Source organism: Danio rerio, chromosome 12 (assembly GCF_052040795.2).
Source record: "Danio rerio strain M-AB ecotype USA chromosome 12, GRCz13ab, whole genome shotgun sequence".
NCBI lineage: Eukaryota > Metazoa > Chordata > Actinopteri > Cypriniformes > Danionidae > Danio > Danio rerio.
Window position 1 is genome coordinate 10,695,001 of NC_141032.1, and position 20,000 is coordinate 10,715,000.

Consider the following 20,000-nt stretch of genomic DNA (forward strand, 5'->3'; position numbering starts at 1 on the left):
TATTAGCGTTTAGCACTGAATAAAGCACATGAGGTATAGCTGAGTTAATCATGGTCAGTTTTCTGTTGTTCAGCTGCAAGAAATAAAAGCCGTTTCTTAACTATAAATTTCAGGTATTGGTTAGAACAAAGACTCATTTTAATATGGAAATTATTCCTTCTGTAGTGCACCATTGCTTTTATTTTTAGAACATGACTTAAATTAGATTTAGGCTGCATTTACACTGCAGATCTTAATGGTCAATTCCTGATTTTGTGGCTGTATCTGATTTTTTTGATGACCTGCTTACATCATCTTTTAAAAGTGACTCGTATCCGATCGTCTGTATTTACACAGCACACAGCAAAGGCGCACTGACCAGAAAAAAAGAGCGGGCGCTGACTAACAGCTGATAATTAAAGAGTGCGCAGCTTTTGACAAGCTGTTTTACTATAGTTTATGACAGAAATGTTCTCACTAGTCTATCTTGTTTTGATATATAGGCTTTTTTAAACCTTTAGGCATCTTAATGTAATGTCCATGGTGTGATGTATGCACGTGATGTAGCTATGCACTAGTTTTATATTAGTTTATATTGGTTACGTGGTGGACATTGCGCTCTCTCTCTCTCTCTCTCTCTCTCTCTCTCTCTCTCTCTCTTTAGCATGCTTAAATACCTGTGCTATATGACAATATAAAAGCTGTTTAAGTCCTCGTGTGTGAGATTTAAGGTTTGGGACTTCTGAAATGAAAGTGTCAGACTTGACATCATTGGCTACGGTTTTTAATGATGTCTCATTGACAGTTAAAAATCTGATCTACCTGTTTAAACTGCAGACACGAGAACACGGATCCAATTCATATCACATATAAACAAGGCCTGAATCTGATCTGAGTAAATCGGAATCCATGTGATTTGTTCCTGCTTACATGTACATGGGCGGAATTAAGTGACTTAAACCATGCAGTGTAAATGCGACCTTAAATTAGCATTTAGGCACTAAGGCAGTCAGGCACACTGCTGTTGGTATCATCAATCTGGCAACCTGCATGTGTGTTTTGAACTAAGCGTGCTATACCTAGTTCAACCACTGGGTGTCAAACTTGCATACTTCACATTTAATATATTAGTGTGTTTGAATTTTAAACACTGTAATAAAAACTACATAATATTTTGATTTAGTACATTTGAACATTAAACAGCATATTTTTTTATTTTAAATTTTCTTAGGTAAATTGCTGAAATTCTAAAACTAAGAAACCCAGTAGCTTGTATGATTGTCCATTACTGTTGTAAAAGAAAGGTAAATGTTTAGTTTCATACATCTTACCTCAATATTTCAGTGTTAAAATTCACTTTCGGTATATGTGAATATTAATTATATTGCCTTTAAATGATTAATAAACAAAAAACTAATTCTAAAATTCAGAAGTTTAGGCTAAACTGCAACAAAATTAAAGCATCATTATTTTAAAGCTGCAATTTTACCCAATAATACCCAATATGCAGTAGTTAGATAAAAAAACAGCAGTTTTTTAAGAAAAACCTGGTTTTGTTATCCATGTGGAATTAATATTTACACTTTACAAATTCGATGATATATAATGTGGCAGAAATAAAGTTTTTATTTGATTCTTTGGTGATTAGCTGCAGATTTTCAGCCCATCATTGAGTCTATTTATTTAGTTGAGTGTAAATGTGTGTAATTTATAATTATTCAGCTTTTAAATTAATTTCAGTAATATTACCCACTAATATGAAAACGTTTATATACGATATATTGTAGATATATTATATGAGAGACTTGCTTTGCTTACCAAATGAATGGATAAGGATTTGCATTGTAAACATTAAATAAAAGTAAAAAATTTGTTATTATTTATTTAACATAATAAGTTTTTAGTTACGATACACCCAAAAGTATTCCGCGTAAATCTGCAGATTTTTTTTAAATAATTAGCAGAAATATAGCTAAAAATATCCACAGATTTTGTTTGGCCCTACTGAATTGTTACAGCAAAATGAACTTGAAACTGGAAAATCAGCAAAACTCATCTTATAAACTTTAGTTTAGCTCTTACTTTTCTCATAGCTGATAAGGTGGATAACATGATGGGAGTGTCGGAGCTGATGATCTCCACTTCACTTCTGGGCATTATCTTCTGTCTGATCGCTGCTCAACCTGTACTAGTTATCGGCTTTTCTGGGCCACTGCTGGTGTTTGAAGAGGCCTTTTTTAATGTGAGTATGTCTCTCTCTTTCTGACATGCGTTCAGTGTAATTGCTGTTTACCGCACACACTATGCAAAAACCATGCTTTTCCTTGCTCTAGTTCTGTAAGTCTCAGGGCATTGAGTACATCGTAGGCCGAGTGTGGGTGGGCATTTGGCTGGTGGTCATCGTGGTGGGGATTGTTGCATTAGAAGGAAGCTTCCTGGTTCGCTTCATCTCCCGCTTCACTCAAGAGATCTTCTCCATCCTCATCTCCCTCATCTTCATCTATGAGACATTTGCCAAACTTTTAAAGGTACATGCTTTATTTGATTTGTTTAATTTATTTAGCAGTTTCAGCAAACGTCTCTTTATTTTTATCAGTCATCCTTGTGTTGATTTTATACATGGTCTGGTGCATGATAAAAGTTCATTGAGTTTGAAAGCTGCCATAGAATGAAAACCTGAATATACCTATGGAGATGACAAATAAGATTTCAGTAAAAGGCAATCACATATTCTGTATCTCAAGCACTATTATATTCTTGTTCTCATATAAATACAGTGAGTGTAAAATCCTGGTGGAAGACAGGCCAGTCTGAACAAAACACAGACTCTAACGATCCATGCGGCATCATTAATATGCATGCCCCAGACTGCATTTGATTGGCTAAATCATTTGTTGTGAGAGTGGTATTGCAATAATGCAAATTTTTGATAATTTTTGACAAATATTTTAGGTTTGTCCAAGCTTGTATTAAACATACTATGTATGTGGAACTCTTATTTTGAAAGTGAAGAGGCAGGGAGACTAAAAAGGAGCAGTTTTGTGAAGCAGGTAGACATGAGTGTTCGCAGCTCATCAAAATGCGGTATATACGGAATATTTACAGTGTATATATTATTATACACAGGGGCGGACTGGGACAAAAAATTTGCCCTGGCACTGTAGCCACACCAGGTCACATAACAACACCTACACAGCCCCACCCACAGACATGCACATTCACTACTTATATTGGTGTACAGATGGTAAAATAATATTAGCAGTACCATATGTAATCGATATTTAAACATTTAATGTATGAGACTGGAACAAAAACAACCCATTTATAACTCATTTATCGATACGTTCATTTCATTCATTCCTTTTCTTTTTGGCTTAGTTCCTTTATTAATCTGGGGTTGCCACAGCAAAATGAACTACCAACTTATTAAGCATATGTTTTAGGAAACACACATACATTACGGACAATTTAGCTTACCCAATTCATCTATAGTGCATGTCTTTGGACTTGTGGGGGAAACCCACACCAACACGGGGAGAACATGCAAACTCCACACAGAAATGCCAACTGACCCAGCTGAGGCTCAAACCAGCAACCTTCTTGCTGTGAGGTGATAGCACTACCCACTGCGCCACCGCTTTTCCCCCTTTCGAGAATGTTTCAGTTCGTTTTATGCATTTGGCGGCGTCTGATTTTAGAGCCATTTTTATGGCTTTCTCTGAGCTTTACGGCACTGCCTTTTCTTTTTTACGGTCCATATCTGACAGTTAGCTTGTGTTGCATTTACTTTTTGTTTAAATAAAAAATGGTCTGGCCCTTCCTTCCCTGTAGAGACAGGACAATCAACAGCAACTAGAACCGCGTCTTTATTAAGAGGAGACGAGCAGCAAATCCGGATCTCACCATTTCCAGATCAGAAAAGCTCTCGGGTAAACAATGTTCCTTAGACACGTAAGTTATTGTTGTCACTCGCCACGTGCAATGTAATCCACACGTGAGTCCAGCTGCGCTCTCATTAAGGGTGTCACGATCCTCCAAATCCTCGATTCGATTACATTTTCGATTCTAAAGGCACGATTCGATTCGATTTTCGATTATGAATAATTAATTAATGACCAATTAATTATTAGTAGCCTACCGTTTAAACTACCTGAGCTGCATGGTCTTTGTTTTACCCATAAACAAATCATACAGTAAATGAATAAAGGCAAAATACACACATAATTACCACCTGTCAATCACTTTTTCTGCGGGGCGCGTGAATAGGCAGTGATCTGTGTCGTTATAATGGCGTCGGTAAAAAAGACGCACAACCAACAGGAACCAGCCAACAGTATCTGAGGTGTTCGCTAAAATGACTAAGTACAAGTGAGTGAAAGATTGAAGCAGTCCTCTGACTGCCTGGACCTGCTGTCTCGAGTGCATGGCTGTGTCTGTGTGGTCACGTGATATGCATTTTCAGCGGTAGTGAGGAAGGAGGGCTGCTCAGAAATGCTACACGCCACTGTGGATGTCAAATCGTTGTCGTTCTAAAATGCCATTTAAAAACAAAGACAGTGTAAACAGGGTCTGAGTGTGTACTTTTCGCGGGCGGATTTGCAACGGGGGCGGGCGGAGGATCGCGATGCCGGTGTTGTCTATCGGACGAACCATACGTAATACGTACATAGCAGAGCTTGCAATTTTGTCGACAACACGAACGTTGTCAACATAACTCACTGGAAATCCAAAATGCTTACACACCGGCAACTTTATTGAAAGAGGAGAGGGTTTAAGTTTTGTCAACGACTCTCCTGCTTCTGCAGTTTAACAAGCACTTCAACAAGCCTGTTTTTTCCCGCTTGGCAAGCCAAGATGACGTGACATGGGGGCGTGGCAGCATCGACGATTAAATTTTTTGATTCGATTAAAAATCGAAATCGTGACACCCCTAGCTCTCATAGAGAGAAAATGAAAACAAAACGTTCACTGCAGCAAATTTTAAAAGCAACACTGCAAGCTTGTTTTGCCAACACAATGTGGCATCTCTCTGCCGTCTACACTGTAACATTAATTTAATTCAGTTCAATTGTTTATTGTCATGTGCACAGTAAAGAAACACATTTCCCTGTACAATGAAGTTCTTACTTTGCCGTTCACAGTAAAGGCATACACACAACATACACATCATACAAGACATAAACCTAAATACACATATATACACAGAAGTGACTGAAGTATAATTATAAAATGTAAATATATAAATATCTATGAAAGTAAACAATATATATTACTGATTGTGGAGTAATAAAACAGATATAAACAATGTATAGTGGTTCTTAAATTGTGCTTATTATGCAAAAAGTGCCTAGTGCAATTGGCTTATGTGCAAATAACAGTATAATGAATAATAATGAAGTTGCACAATAGAGCGTGCTGATTGGTTTGAACCGAGCCTTACTCTTGCATTAATGCAGCACACTCTGAGACGTAATACGGTACACACAGGTACAGACGTCCAGTCTACACGCTGTAATACACGCTAAAATCTCATGGCCGTGACGCAGCTTCAAAAATTGGTTTCAAACCGGAAGTACGAATTTGCTTGAAATAACGCAAAAACAACCAATTTTCACTTTTTTGTGAAATATATGTGTCCTAATAGTGTTTTTAGCAGTGTGGGACACATATACCACTGTCAACAGCTCAAAAAATGTGTTTTGGTGTTTCGTGACCCTTTAAGGCATCTATTCCGTTGGTCAAAATTATTTCTGACAAATGAAGAATGAATATTTTGCATTCGTATATTTCAGAGTATATCATGCTGTGCTCGGGGAGAGGGGGTGGTATTCAGGCACTGGCAAAAAACAGAGCTCATTAAAGATGCAGTAGGTGATCTGCCAAAATGCTATCCGTTTAGCATAAGATCCTTGAAAACAGTCCCTCCCCTGCCATCCAAAGCCATGACATACGTCCCCCTCACTTTTAGAGACAGACCATTTAGAAACAGATGATTAATAATTATATAAACGTAAACTTTTGGATTTCATTCAGCTGCCCCCCCCCCCCCCCCCCCCCATTTTTAAAAAGTCTGCTACGCCTCTGGTTAAACTGAATAAATCTACATTATTGATGCTGTAAAAAGACCTTATGAAACTGAAAATAGTCACATCAATCTTTTGCCTGAAGATTTCAGTTGCACTTCTGTGCATATAACCCATTTGAAAAAAAAACACAATCTACATGAGCTTTGCATGACTAAAATAGGTTTAAAACATATTACCTTTCTAAAAGAAACACTTCAGCCATGATGTCGCCCTTCCTCCAGCATGCAAAATTAACTCCATTATTGATTCAGGATTTTAAAAATTTGCTTCAGCATTTGATTTTAGCGCTCTCTCTCTGTGAAATATGTCAAAGTAATTTAAAATTAACTATTCAAATAAAGACAAGTTACAGAGTTAATACCAAGGTAGTGCATGACCTGGGGCCTAATGTATCAATGCTGCGTACGCACAAAAGCTTTGCGTACACCAGGTTTCACGCTTGTGTTTGGATTTACTAATTATGAAATGAATATGAGTGTGCATTGATCTACGCCAACTTCATGTCTGGCGTACACACATTTCTTGTGTGTGTGTTTGTTTTATTTCCATTGGAGACTCCTAGAGGCTATTATGTGAAATTGCACACTACAAAGTATTTTTAAGCCGTGCAATGGCAGATGTATGGAACGGGATCATCCGCATGTCTAGCAGGTATATAAGGTTTCCAAACTATGCAGTTGACAAGCCAAACATTAAAGCGTAATTTGCAGCGATTGCCGGTTTTCCCAATGTAATCAGAGAGATCTACTGCACGCACATTGCTATAAAGGCGCCATCTAAAGATGATTTTGCATACGTGAATCAGAAACATTTCCATTCAATAAATGTGCAAATAAAATGTGATGCTCAAATGCGCTTAACATAATACACACACTTATTAATGATTCCTACTTGTCTTCCTTACGATGAAGAGTAGGCAAAATCTGAAATGTAGTGGAGGAAAAAAGAAGAATGAGTTCATCAAACGCTGGAGTCGAACCAGGTTCATGATCGATCGTGTCAAAGCATGTTGCCATGCGCTGTACGAGCTACGCCACCACTCACGCCGCTGTTTGCAACTCTCTTTAGTCATGTTGTCTCTGTCAATCAAACGGTGTTGGGCGAGAACCATTCAACTAGCTCATTCCAACGAGTTGTGCTATTTGCACTTAGCCTAAATAGACACTACAAAATGTTACACCTTTACATCGGACCATTTCTTTTTTCATTCACTCACAGTGTGATGTTCAGACCCCACTGCGTTAACTGCGTCAGCTAAACTCTCCCACTCTTTTTTTTTTATTTTGTTATTAATTCTGGAGGACAAACTTGCAATTAACACCGTTTTTCTCCGTTCTACCTCTGATAGGAGTACCTCCTAATCACATTCTGTGAAGTTTCTCTTCTTACTTACTTTTGCCATTGCTTTTTCATTTGGTTTTGCCAAAGTGGGGTCATTACCATATTTATTAGGGGGAGGAGGCAGGGAGGGGTTTTGCACTCGTGCGCTCATTTCCACATTAATTCGGATGTACAAAGAGAATATGCGGGGGATTCATACAGTGTTTTATACAGCTGAATTTTTTCACATTACATTTACAGCTTTGTGTGTTCGCAATGTTTTAGTTTAAATGCAACGCAAGTCTTTGTACATGAAGCCCCTGCTAAATATCAACAACGACTAATGCATTAAGCAGTGGTAAGCAGCTGTTTTAGTCCCTATAAATGTCTTTTTGAAACTAATTTTTATGACAAAGGCAGCCTTGAATTCACATTCATGAAGAAATAGAAATCATGTTTGATCTCACTCACTGTTAGCTCTAAGCCTCTGGGCCCTATGCACTCTGTCATCCATTCTCCCCATCACTGACTCCCTTGTCGATCAAACAGACTCCTGGTGAAGGGTCAAATGCATGGTTTTAGCCTTAGGCACTCACTGAAACAACCTGTAATTACCCAAAACATTTTAGAAAGAACATTGCAATGCCCATCACCCATACAGAACAGCCTGTAAAAAAACACTCCAAAAAAAATTCCACTTCATTCATTCCAAATATCCAACTAAACACACATACAGAAGGAAAAACACTCTCTTCATTGAAGAAGTAGTATATAAATTTCTGTCGTCTTTCGTCAGGTTAACATTAAAGCTTGCTGGCCTTTATTTATTTATTTTTTTAATTTATTTATTTATTTTTTTTATTTATTTTTTTTTATTTTTTTATTTTTATTATTATTATTTTTATCTCTTTTCCTTATTTTATATTTTTTTCTTCTCTCTTCTCTTGTTATCTGTATTGATTTGTACTCATATGTATATATGCTCTATATGTCATGTAAATATGCAGATATTTGACTGGACTTGTGGATATGTGCAGGTATAGATTTCTTATAGAGGAATATGATTAGGTATCTGTACAGATGTGGATGTACATGTGCATATGTATCTACATTTCAAATATGTTTCTTTCTTATTATTTGGGAGGGATTTGGGGTGTTCTTTAAAATGTGAAAAACTTTAAATAAAATATTAAAAAAAAAAAAAAAAAGCTTGCTGGCCTGATTCAGCATATAGATTCGCCATCAGGCTTCAGTTAAAGAGAGCACTCTGATTGGTTATTTAGCAATAAATCAAAGTGTGAGAGCAAAAACTTGACAAAGTAGTGATGTAGCAAGTAAACTATTCAAGTCAAATAAAACAAAGAAGCCGGCTGTAAATTCACGTTTTTACATTTGTCAAATATATGCAAACGATATGAGTTCTTAAATTATCAGACATATTTGGACGAGCGAATCTCATCATGTTTGCTGACAAGTACTGGGATACTAAATGCTGCTTTGTTTACTCTGTATGTGCATGTCTGAAGTTCAACTTCCTTTTATTGTATGAGAAAATAGATTTCTGCCACTCGCGAGTGCCAAAAGACAAATCCTCTCATGCAGGCGCAGAACGCACACCTTTGAATCAGTCAGCTGATGTCCGTTTGGTGTGTTCCAGGCAGCTTTTTGGTCCAGACTAGACAAAACGCAAACCAATGCTAGTTGAGAACTCAGCTGTTTTTTTTCGGTGCAAGTTTTTAGCGTTGACTTGGTGAGCCCCAGCATTAAAAGGGTTGTTTTCTACCAGATTTCTTGCTCAGAATAATCTGCTGGATCCAATCCAATCAGGAATCAAAAGTGGCCATTCCACTGTAACTGCATTACTGTCATTTACTGAAGCCCTGTGGATTGCCAAAACAGGTTCCCAATCATCAAATCTTCTTCTAATGAACCTGTCTACTGCCTTTTGATACATTAGATGATGCATGGATTCTCCTATACACTCTCTCATCAATGGCATTACTCAATAGTCTTAACTTAGTAGTCTTACCTCATGGGTAGATCTTCTTGGGTTGCGTGGAGAAGAGAGGTGTTCCTCAAGGATCAGTTCTCAGACCCCTTCTCTTTTCAGTTTACACCACATTGATGGGACCTGTTGTCCGATCACATGTTTTTTCTTATCACTGTTATGTTAATGACACACAGTGTCTACTTTCCATTTAAGTCTTGTGATCAAATAGTAGCTGCATGAATCTCACAATGCTTAGAAAATACCTTAGCATGGTTGAAAGATCATCACCTACAGCTTTATCTGGCAAAAACAGAGCTTCCCTGCAACTCCAGCTGTACAACATCATCTCACCATCCAGCTGGGATTTTCAACTATTATTCAGTCAGGAATCTTGGGGTGATCTTTGATGATTGGATGTCTTTCAAGGATGCCACTACAAACAAAGCACTGTCATGCAGGTTTGCACAACATCAGAAAGATCAGATACTTCATCGTTGATCATGCTGCACAAATTCTGCACATTTTCTAGGCTGGACTACTGTAACTGTCTTCTGGCTACACATCACATCTCCCCTCATCTCCATGTACTGGCTACCAGTCAAAGCTTGCATTAAGTTTTATTCATTGATGACAACTTACAAAAAAAGCCACCAGTTCTGCACAATCTTAGCCTCACTTGCCTCTTCAAGTCTACACACCCTCCATGATACCATCTCATGATGCAAGATTATCAGAGACTCTAAATCACTTTTCACTCACTGTTCCCAAACAAACTACTCAGATTCGCTGGTAACATTCAAACTAAAGACTCATCTTTTCTGCAGGCACTTGACTTTAGAAGAAATCCCCTTTCTCTCTTATTTTTTCTAAACACAAGTAGGGCTTCTTGTGTGCATTGCCTCTTTATGATGAGTAACTTAGTGCCTTTCACAATTTATACGTCGCTTTGGATAAAAGCACCTGCTAAATGTCTGAATGTAATGTTAATTTAGCAACCATTTAAACAGTAGCAACAAACCAACAGTAGCATTGTGATAGTAAGTGCATGGCTTACTTTTTTTCACCCATAAAATTCAGAATTGATTTTAAAATCCTTCTTTTCACATATAAAGCTTTGCACAATTCTGCACCGGTTCATGTCAGTGAGCTTATTAGGCCATATATAGCTTGTAGACCATTAAGGTCCCATGATCAGTTTCTTTTGTCGATCCCTCGGTCTCGCTGCAAATCAAAAGGTGAGCGAGTTTTCATGCCCCAAGGCTCTGGAACAGCCTCCTGTTGAACATCAGGATTTCTTCATCCTTGGATACTTTTAAATCTAACTTAAAGGCTTATTTTTACTCCCTTGCCATTGAGTAACTCATAGATGTAATTTCTTATCTGCATTTTAGTTTTACATGTATACAGTTTAAGTCAGAATTATTAGCCCCCCTGAATTATTAGACCCAGTTTATTTTTTTTCCCAATTTCTGTTTAACGGAGAGAAGATTTTTTTTTACACGTTTCTAAACATAATAGTTTTAATAACTCATCTCTAATAACTGATTTAATTTATCTTTGCCATGATGACAGTACATAATATTTTACTAGATGTTTTTCAAGGCGCTTTTATACAGCTTAAAGTGACATTTAAAGGCTTAAGGTTAATTAGGTTAATGCGATGGTTTGTTCTGTAGACTGTCGAAACAAAATTATCTTAAAGAGGCTAATAATTTTGTCCTTAAAATGGTGTTTAAAAAAATAAGAACTGCTTTTATTCTAGCTGAAATAACACAAATAAGACTTTCTCCAGAAGAAAAAATATTATCAGACATGCTGTGAAAATTTCCTTGCTCTGTTAAACATAATTTGGGAAATATTTAAGAAATCAAAAAATAAATAAATAAATCAAAGGTGGGCTAATAATTCTGACTTCACCTGTACATATATAATTAATTGTCTTACATTTTAATACAAGTTTTATTTGGTTTTATTAAATATTTTATTTCATTGTAAAGCACTTTGGATCAACTACGATTGTATAAAATTGTGCTCTATAAATAAAGTTTGCCTTGCCTTGCCTTTCAGATTTTTTTATTATTATTTAGAGCAGCTTATGTTAGCAAAAGCACTCTTTTTGTAATTGTAGCTATTGTAAATTTCTTGTTGTAGAATACTACAAATTTTAATTTGTCTTGTAAAATGCTATAGTATTTTACTGTATTTTATATTACTATAAAATACCTTTCTTACTGTTTTTATGCTTCATTTCAGATTTTCAGAGAACATCCACTTACGCTGAATTATGAGCATTTAAACACTAGTGTTGAGGACCCCTGGCACTCTATTGTCAGCTATCAGAAAATCTTGGATAATGCTACAGGCAATGTGTCTGTCGTGAGGACTGTTGAACATCAAGCATATCCCAACACTGCCCTTCTGTCTATGTGTCTCATGTTCGGCTGTTTCTCCATTGCATACTACCTACGCATGTTCAAGAATGGAAAATTCCTGCCAGGAAAGGTAAACATGAAATATATCATCCAAATAAAAACTTATATGTACCAAAATTACAATTGCTAAATTAAGGAAATAGGTTCTTAAATATTACAACCTAAAAGAGAAATTGACTGTTTAAAGCAGTCTTTGAGTCTTTTAAATTACAGTTCTTAATAAATGTTTAAATTTTATTTTAACAAGATTGATTCTGACTTTCATTATTTAACTAGTGATCAAAACATTTCCATTATGTATGTGAAGAGCTTGAACAAAGCTTAAATCCAAGGTCTCCACTGACTTCCTATAGATTTTTAATCAAAGCCTGTAAACTGATACAGTACTTGTGTGAAAGACTTTTCATATAGATTTATCATCGGTTTATCATAGTTTTGGATGTTTGTTCTTAGTATGGTGCTGCAAATGTGTTTTAAAAAAAAAAAGCCAACTTTTAAGCAAGGAAAAAATAAGAACTTCACTGCCCAAACTAGGGCCCTTGGGCCAAAATTGGCCAATGGTAAACTTTGTTTTGGCCCTCCATACCATCTGAGAAGATAGGAAGAATGATGGGAAGGTTAAAGTCAATGCCTTCAACAGAGCTCATCATTTCTAATTTTAACGTAACCCTTTGTTTAATTGTTGAGATACGAAAAAGCTAATAAAAATCTAAAAAAAATTCATGTTGTGCAATAATCGGATTTTTAAAACTGTAAGGATCCTCACAGAGCAAATCAAGTGTATTCAATGTATACAGCATTATTAATGGAATTGTTTGTTTTTATTGTAAGAAGTTCATTATAAAATGTAAAAAAAATAAAATAATATATATATATATATATATATATATATATATATATATATATATATATATATATATACAGTTGAAGTCAGAATTATTAGCCCCCTTGAATTATTAGCCGCCATGTTAACTTTTTCCCCAATTTCAGTTTAACCAAGAGAAGATTTGTGTACACATTTCTAAACATAATAGTTTTAATAACTCATTTCTATTAACTGAATTATTTTATCTTTGCCATGGTGACGGTACATACTATTTTACTAGATATTTTTCAAGACACTAGTTTTCAGCTTAAAGTGACATTTAAAGGCTTAACTTGGTTGATTAGGTTAGCTATTCAGGTTAGGATAATTAGGCAAGTTATGGTATAAGGATGGTTTGTTCTGTAGACTATCAAGAAAAAATCATAGCTTAAAGGGACTAATAATTTTAACCTTAATGTTTTCTAAAAAAAATTAAAACTGCTTTTATTCTAGCTAAAATAAAACAAATAAGACTTACTCCAGAAGAAAAAAATATTATCAGACATACTGTGAAAAAAGTGTGCTTTGTTAAACATAATTTGGGAAATATTTAAAAAATAAAGAAACATTTCATAAAACATAAAATGTAACATAAAGAAACATAAAGCCGCAAAAAAAGGGGGCTAATAATTCTGACTTCAACTGTATATATGATTAATAATACGATTAAAGTATTTTTTATGTAAATTTATTTTTAAATATTAATAAATTACCATATAACAGTTTGGTTTATTTAACTTAGGCCCACCACCCTCAATCAAGTTTGGTTTTTGGCCCTTTATAAAAAAAAGTTTGGGCACCCCTGACCTCGAGGATATCTTGTTTGCAGTTCACTTAATGGCCACCAGTGTCTCTAATAAAACAAGGGTTTCTAAATTTACAGTACATATAGTATCCCTTTAATCATCAAATAACATGACAGATATTTTTTCAAGTAAGTTTCAAGTAAGTAAGTTTTAAGTAAGTTCAGAAATTGTATTTCAAAGGACTTATTGCAACACTATGCACCAAAACATATAGCATCATGAAAGTTGTAACACTTATTCAATGAGTAGACCTCATTAATTTAAAGATATGTTTGATGCATAGATTCGACGTTTGCTTGGTGACTTTGGAGTTCCCATTGCAATTTTCCTCATGGCTGCCATTGATATCAACATTGAGGATACATACACTCAGGTATGTCTGTAACTTAATATTTGTATTTGTATGTATTACATTTATTCACTTTAATTAAAACCTAAAAATGAAACTAACATTAATTTTTTAGTTTTAAGCTTTTGCTTTAGGTTAATTTAGGTTGCTGATTGGTTGCATTTATAGATGACACCAATTCAGATACAATTCTGTTACTGTCTTGACCTCTTTGACCTTTGACTTGTGTCACAGAAACTGGTGGTGCCTAAAGGTCTTCAGGTGTCCAACCCTAGCATGCGGGGCTGGTTAATCAACCCTTTTGGTGAGCATAAGAGTTTCCCCGTGTGGATGATGTTCGCCTCTATTGTCCCAGCTATCTTGGTCTTCATCCTTATCTTCCTTGAGTCTCAGATCACCACGTGAGTGATGTTTTCTAGGGGAAAATGATTTGGTAGAAATCCTCTTCCCCATTAACTCTCTTGCAGATTTTATTTTCTCAAAGAGAATGTGCCGCACACACTTTAAAAATAAACATTCTATATTATTTTAACATATTATATGAATTGTTTTATATGCTCATTTATAACCAGAGGAATTACCCTAGATCAAAAAGGTTGGGTTTGAACATATTTAAAACAGCCGAGAATTGCTCTCTTTCTCTCTCTCTCTCACACACACACAGTAACTTAATGTAACTTCAGTTGTCAAAATCTTGTCATGAATTGAGTAATTTCTTATATAGATTTCTCAAGATTTTCATCTGAAGTGGTAGAGAGGTTTATGTTAGTTAGAAAGATTGAATGAAATCAACTGAAAGTTTGCTCATGAGTTGCTAAGTTATAATTATACGCATCAAATGGGGCAGACAGAAATGTATTCAGAGTTGCATTTTGTGGTTTTAATCTATAAGAAATCAAAGGCAGAAATTAATTTCAACTTGTGCATGAACAGATGATGGTTTGACGTTTATTGGCATCCTTTCAGTCCAATAAAATCAATAAAATAGTAAGACTGCGGGAAGTGCTTAAAGGTGTGGCTACATTTATAAGGAACAATACCAAAGCTAAGTGTAATTATTTTAATAAATTATTATGTTGCAAGCATGGTGTGATGACCTACATGTCTAAGTATCATTCTGTCGGTTCGCTTTCTGTTGGTTCGCTTTATTTACAACAAAGATTAAAAAAAAAGAATATTAAAATTACCCAAATGATATTTACAAATATGTACAATACATGTGAAATGAAGTAAACTAATTAAAGGTGCAGTAGGTGATTGTCTTCAGAAGCATTTTTTGTTGTGCTGGTTGAAAGTCTCTTCACAGTCTAATAGTAATGATTACAGTAAATGATCTAAATGTGTTTATATGTATTTTTATATTTTGGGTAAGGCATAAAACAAAAAAAATGTTCATCCAAATGAAATATTGTCAGGCCGATATCTCTCATAATTCCGATAAGTAGCTCAAACTGTCTGTCAGCAAATGCAGATTTGAACAACTGCTCAGCCGTTTGTACGCAGCTCCGCCGACCACCGCGTGTTCATGAGAGAGAGCATGCGCGCGCGATCGGTAAAAACATGCTGAATCAAAACTTTTTAAAAACCTGAATCAATATGGGAGTTACCTGTGCACGCTGGAGAAAGGATGACACCATGTCTGAAGGATTTCTTTCAGACGGGTAATGTTCTGTTTTAAAACTGTTTTAGCTTCACGCAAAGCTGATATAACGTTAGATGTTGTTATAAACGGGTTATATCTTCACAGAAGTGTTGTTCAGCTACCAAAAACATTCGATGAAAGATTGATAAGACTAATTTCAGTTTCATAAGGGACCTTTTACAGCATCTATAATGTAGATTTTAATTAGTTTAACAACAAAACACAAGTAAATACCGCTATTCAGCCTAGTCTCTACCTATATCGTTTACCAATTTAAATATTTGCTCTGAAATAGCATGTCAGTTTGGCTTGTTCGCCGCCAGACAAGCACTCATCGCTATTAACACATGAGAGAGGGTTCTTTTGCTTGCTCGTGTTTCAGGAGGCGTGGCTCTAGACAACAGGGGAGCGACTGTGATTGAGAGATTAATGCTAAGCTGTTAGCATTAAGGAAGATCACCTACTGCACCTTTAATTGAATTACATTGAATTACATTTTTGCAAAACTCTTTACTCCTTTTTTAATACACATAAGTCAAAGATACTTTATTCATTGAACTAAGATCACCGTTTCAATATAACACAATTAAACATCAAATTGATTTCATTTTAAAATGCAACTCAAACATTACATTTGAAATAAATGTGTGTTCGTTTACTTAACTTGAATGTTATTATCAACTGATACAAGCACTCAGAATTACTCTTGATGCGTAGAAACTCACTGCAGTTACTACAGAAGGTGACCAACTGGACTATAGATTTCATCTTTATACATCCTTATTCTATATTTATGGTTTCTTTGTTCCATGTACCTCATTTACAGACAATGTTTTCATATTTGACATTACTGTACTGTAAATAAGAAAGCCCAATCACAGCCGTCCAATGTCAGGCCTGGATTCACATTGATAGAAGGTTCTTTCCAAGATTTTTGACTAATAAAAACACCACTGTGATGTGGAGAAGAACCTGTGATTAAATCCACACGACCAGATTGATGGAAACACAGATCCCGAAATAGAAATCTGATATATAGAAGTATATGCAATTTACACATGTGACATAATAGTTCATATGAATTTTACATATTGTTACGCCCCAGCCAGTCTAGGGTTGGTGGGAACAATGACAAGTGTAAATAAATAAATAACTTAAATACTCAATTTAGGGTTTTCCCCTTCTCCTGTCCCTACTCACAATGATCACAACGTTTAAAGTAGTTTCAAGGTGTATTATTTCTTAGACAACAAAGATATAAGATGCATCTCTTCGGGAGGGAATCCAGGCCAAAATAATAAACAAGAGTCAGCTAACTTGCGGGGAAATAATTCTGACTTACCTGCTCAAATTAAAAGTACCCCAAATAAAATTACAGCAAACTTTCCTTTCTCCCTCACTGCCACAAACCAGGAAAAAGCGTTTTAAAATAAATGGCGATTCCCAACCTACCTATATATATATATATATATATATATATATATATATATATATATATATATATATATATATATATATATATATATATATATATATATATATATGTATATAAATAAAATAAATGAACAAATAATTAATATGTTCTATAACGTAATCACATATATACAATATGTCATACATGTCAAAATATTGCAATTTTTTCAACTATTAGAATTACAAATATGTACATATATGTTACGTAAATATATGATTTATTATGTTATTTAATTTACCCCTACAGATATATTACCTTTAATTTGTATAGGTGTCCATATGGCTGTATATGAACACACACACACACACATACACACACATATATATATATGTATACACATATGTATGATATGGTTGAAAAAATGTAAACAATGATTTTTGCACTATTTTGACAAATTATTGACTATTATGACATTTTATTTACAGTATGGGAAATCCAATTGTAATTTGCATATGTTGCCATATATCATGCCATATATCCGCTTTCTATACGAGCAAGTGCAGTGAGAAAAAAATGACAGTAAACCTACATTAGGATGGAATGAATAAAACTAGTTCAGTGTATCCACTGTCTGTACTGTTCCCTCTACACTTATGTATAAACCATAATGAAACCAGTATCATATATTTTAAACAACAATATTTAATGGCTGTTAAAGATTGTTTATTGAAATGATAATAATAATAATAATAATTCGTTACATTTATATAGCGCTTTTCTGGGCACTCAAAGCGCTTTACACAATGGGGGGGGAATCTCCTCATCCACCACCAGTGTGCAGCATCCACCTGGATGACGCGACGGCAGCCATTTTGCGCCAGACCGCACACCACACACCAGCTGATTGGTGGAGAGGAGACAGAGTGATGATATGCCAATCATGATATGGGGAGGGTTAGGAGGCCATGATGGACAGAGGCCAGTGGGCAGATTTGGCCAGGATGCCGGGGTTAAACCCCTACTCTTTTTCAAAGGACATCCTGGGATTTTTAACGACCACAGAGAGTCGGGACCTCGGTTTAACGTCTCATCCGAAAGCAGCACTGAGCAGTATAGAGTCCCCGTCACTATACTGGGGCATTAGGACCCACACAGACCGCAGGTTGGGCGCCCCCTGCTGGCCTCACTAACACCACTTGTGCAATGATGTGCATCTTGTGAGCTGGTGATCTAAGGTTGTGTTCCTGTAGTATTTGTATGATAAAAGGATTATGTGAACCAATCCTGCAAATGCAAGAGTTCCTTAAGGTAATGAACGCAGCATGCTGAGTTTTGAACACCGGAGAGCATGTGTTAAAAATAGTGAATGTTTAGAGTTTTTGATGTCAGGGTTCTGACATTTGTGGCCAAACAATTATAAAAACTCTAATGATCTTTTATGGATCATTAGTGTCTGTGTTTTGTTCAGATTGGTCTATAATTGGATTTTACCCTCATCAATTTACATGAGAGTGAAGTGTTTGAGGCATTTCCATCGTATTATTCAGCTATATATATATCCAGATTTTCTTTCAGTTGGAACCTTTAAAAATGTTAAACTGTTCAGTGAAAAAGTTCTTTGGGAAAAACTAAATGTTACAGCGTTACTAAACACCCCCATTAGCAACACATTTACTGTTGTTCTGCAAAATTTCACACAAACAATTTACAGTTATTTTAATGCCCTGGAATTCATGCAGAGGCCAAATGACACTAATTTCAGTTCTGAAAATAAACCATGGCATTCATCAAAATGACATGGAAGTAAGGTCGTGTAATTTTACAAATGTGGCCACACCTTTAGACTGCAGCATGACAAACAATTTGACAAACAGTTCTGTGGAACAGAAAATAGGTGGTTATGTTAGTGGTACAAACAAAGTCAATTTAGAAATGATTCCACCAAACCTTTCTGTAGATCTAAAGAAATCCTCACTGCATGCCAATTCATTTAAAAAATAATCTATTACTTGTATCTTGTGTTTTCAAGGCTAATTGTAAGTAAACCAGAGAGAAAAATGGTCAAGGGTTCTGGCTTCCACATGGATCTTCTCATCCTGGTGAGCATGGGGGGTCTGAGTGCCTTTTTTGGCATTCCTTGGTTGAGTGCCGCCACCGTACGATCTGTATCTCATGCCAACGCTCTGACGGTCATGAGTAAGGGCCCAAAACCTGAGATCGAGAAGGTTCTGGAACAGAGAGTCAGTGGTGTAGTGGTGGCTTTGCTTGTTGGTATGTTGACATATATCTAACATTCACCTTTTTCCTACTTCCTAAAGGCTCATCATTAACATCTTCTCACTGGTCTTATTGTTTGCAGGTCTTTCTATTCTCATGGAGCCCATTTTGAAAATGATTCCCATTACAGCTCTGTTCGGAATCTTCCTCTACATGGGAATCACATCACTGAGTGGTATTCAGCTTTGGGATCGAATGCTGCTTCTTCTTATTCCCAAAAAGTATCACCCTAATGAACCCTATGCTACAAGAGTATGTGAAGAACTTCTCACATATTCCATTAGAATAGTTGATTTTTTTCCTTGGTTTGCACATTTGATGGTGGTCACTGTCTCCCTCTGCAGGTCAGCACCAGTAAGATGCACGTGTTCACTGCCATCCAAATGGTGTGTCTGGCAGTCCTCTGGATAGTGAAATCAAGCCCAGCGTCTCTGGCTCTACCATTCGTCCTCATACTCACCATCCCTCTGCGCATGTTCATGACTGGACGACTTTTCACAGAGCAAGATATGAAGTTCGTAAGTGGAACATTAACAGACATTTATTATTACAAGTTGAGGAAATAATCAGCATTTTTATTTCAGGTGAACTATTCATTTAAAGGGGACCCATTATGCAAAAAACACATTTATACGGTGTTTAAACAAAGTTGTGTGGCACCAGTGTGTGAATATAGCCAGCCTCTAATGGTAAAAAAAAAAAAAAAAAAAAATGTATATTCACACTTGATAAAAACAGTCTGGAGAAACATTTTGATTCACATATTCCCACTGTTCATGTACATGGGAAAGCCCAGCCCATTAATGACAATATCTCCTTCATTAATATAAACAGCCCTCA

The 20,000-nt window shown here is 35.8% G+C and overlaps 1 protein-coding gene across 2 annotated transcripts in view; it reads left to right on the top strand.

Moving 5' to 3' along the window:
- slc4a1b (solute carrier family 4 member 1b (Diego blood group)) overlaps positions 1 to 20,000 on the top strand; it is a 43,168-nt gene that overhangs the window by 21,493 nt on the left and 1,675 nt on the right. Inside the window, exons 10-17 of one of the 2 annotated variants that reach the window (XM_087275175.1) lie at positions 2,073 to 2,221; positions 2,313 to 2,507; positions 11,629 to 11,877; positions 13,762 to 13,851; positions 14,062 to 14,228; positions 18,913 to 19,154; positions 19,243 to 19,412; positions 19,505 to 19,678. In XM_087275175.1, coding sequence (XP_087131301.1) covers positions 2,073 to 2,221; positions 2,313 to 2,507; positions 11,629 to 11,877; positions 13,762 to 13,851; positions 14,062 to 14,228; positions 18,913 to 19,154; positions 19,243 to 19,412; positions 19,505 to 19,678 — 1,436 coding nt within the window. 2 annotated transcript variants of the gene reach the window in all.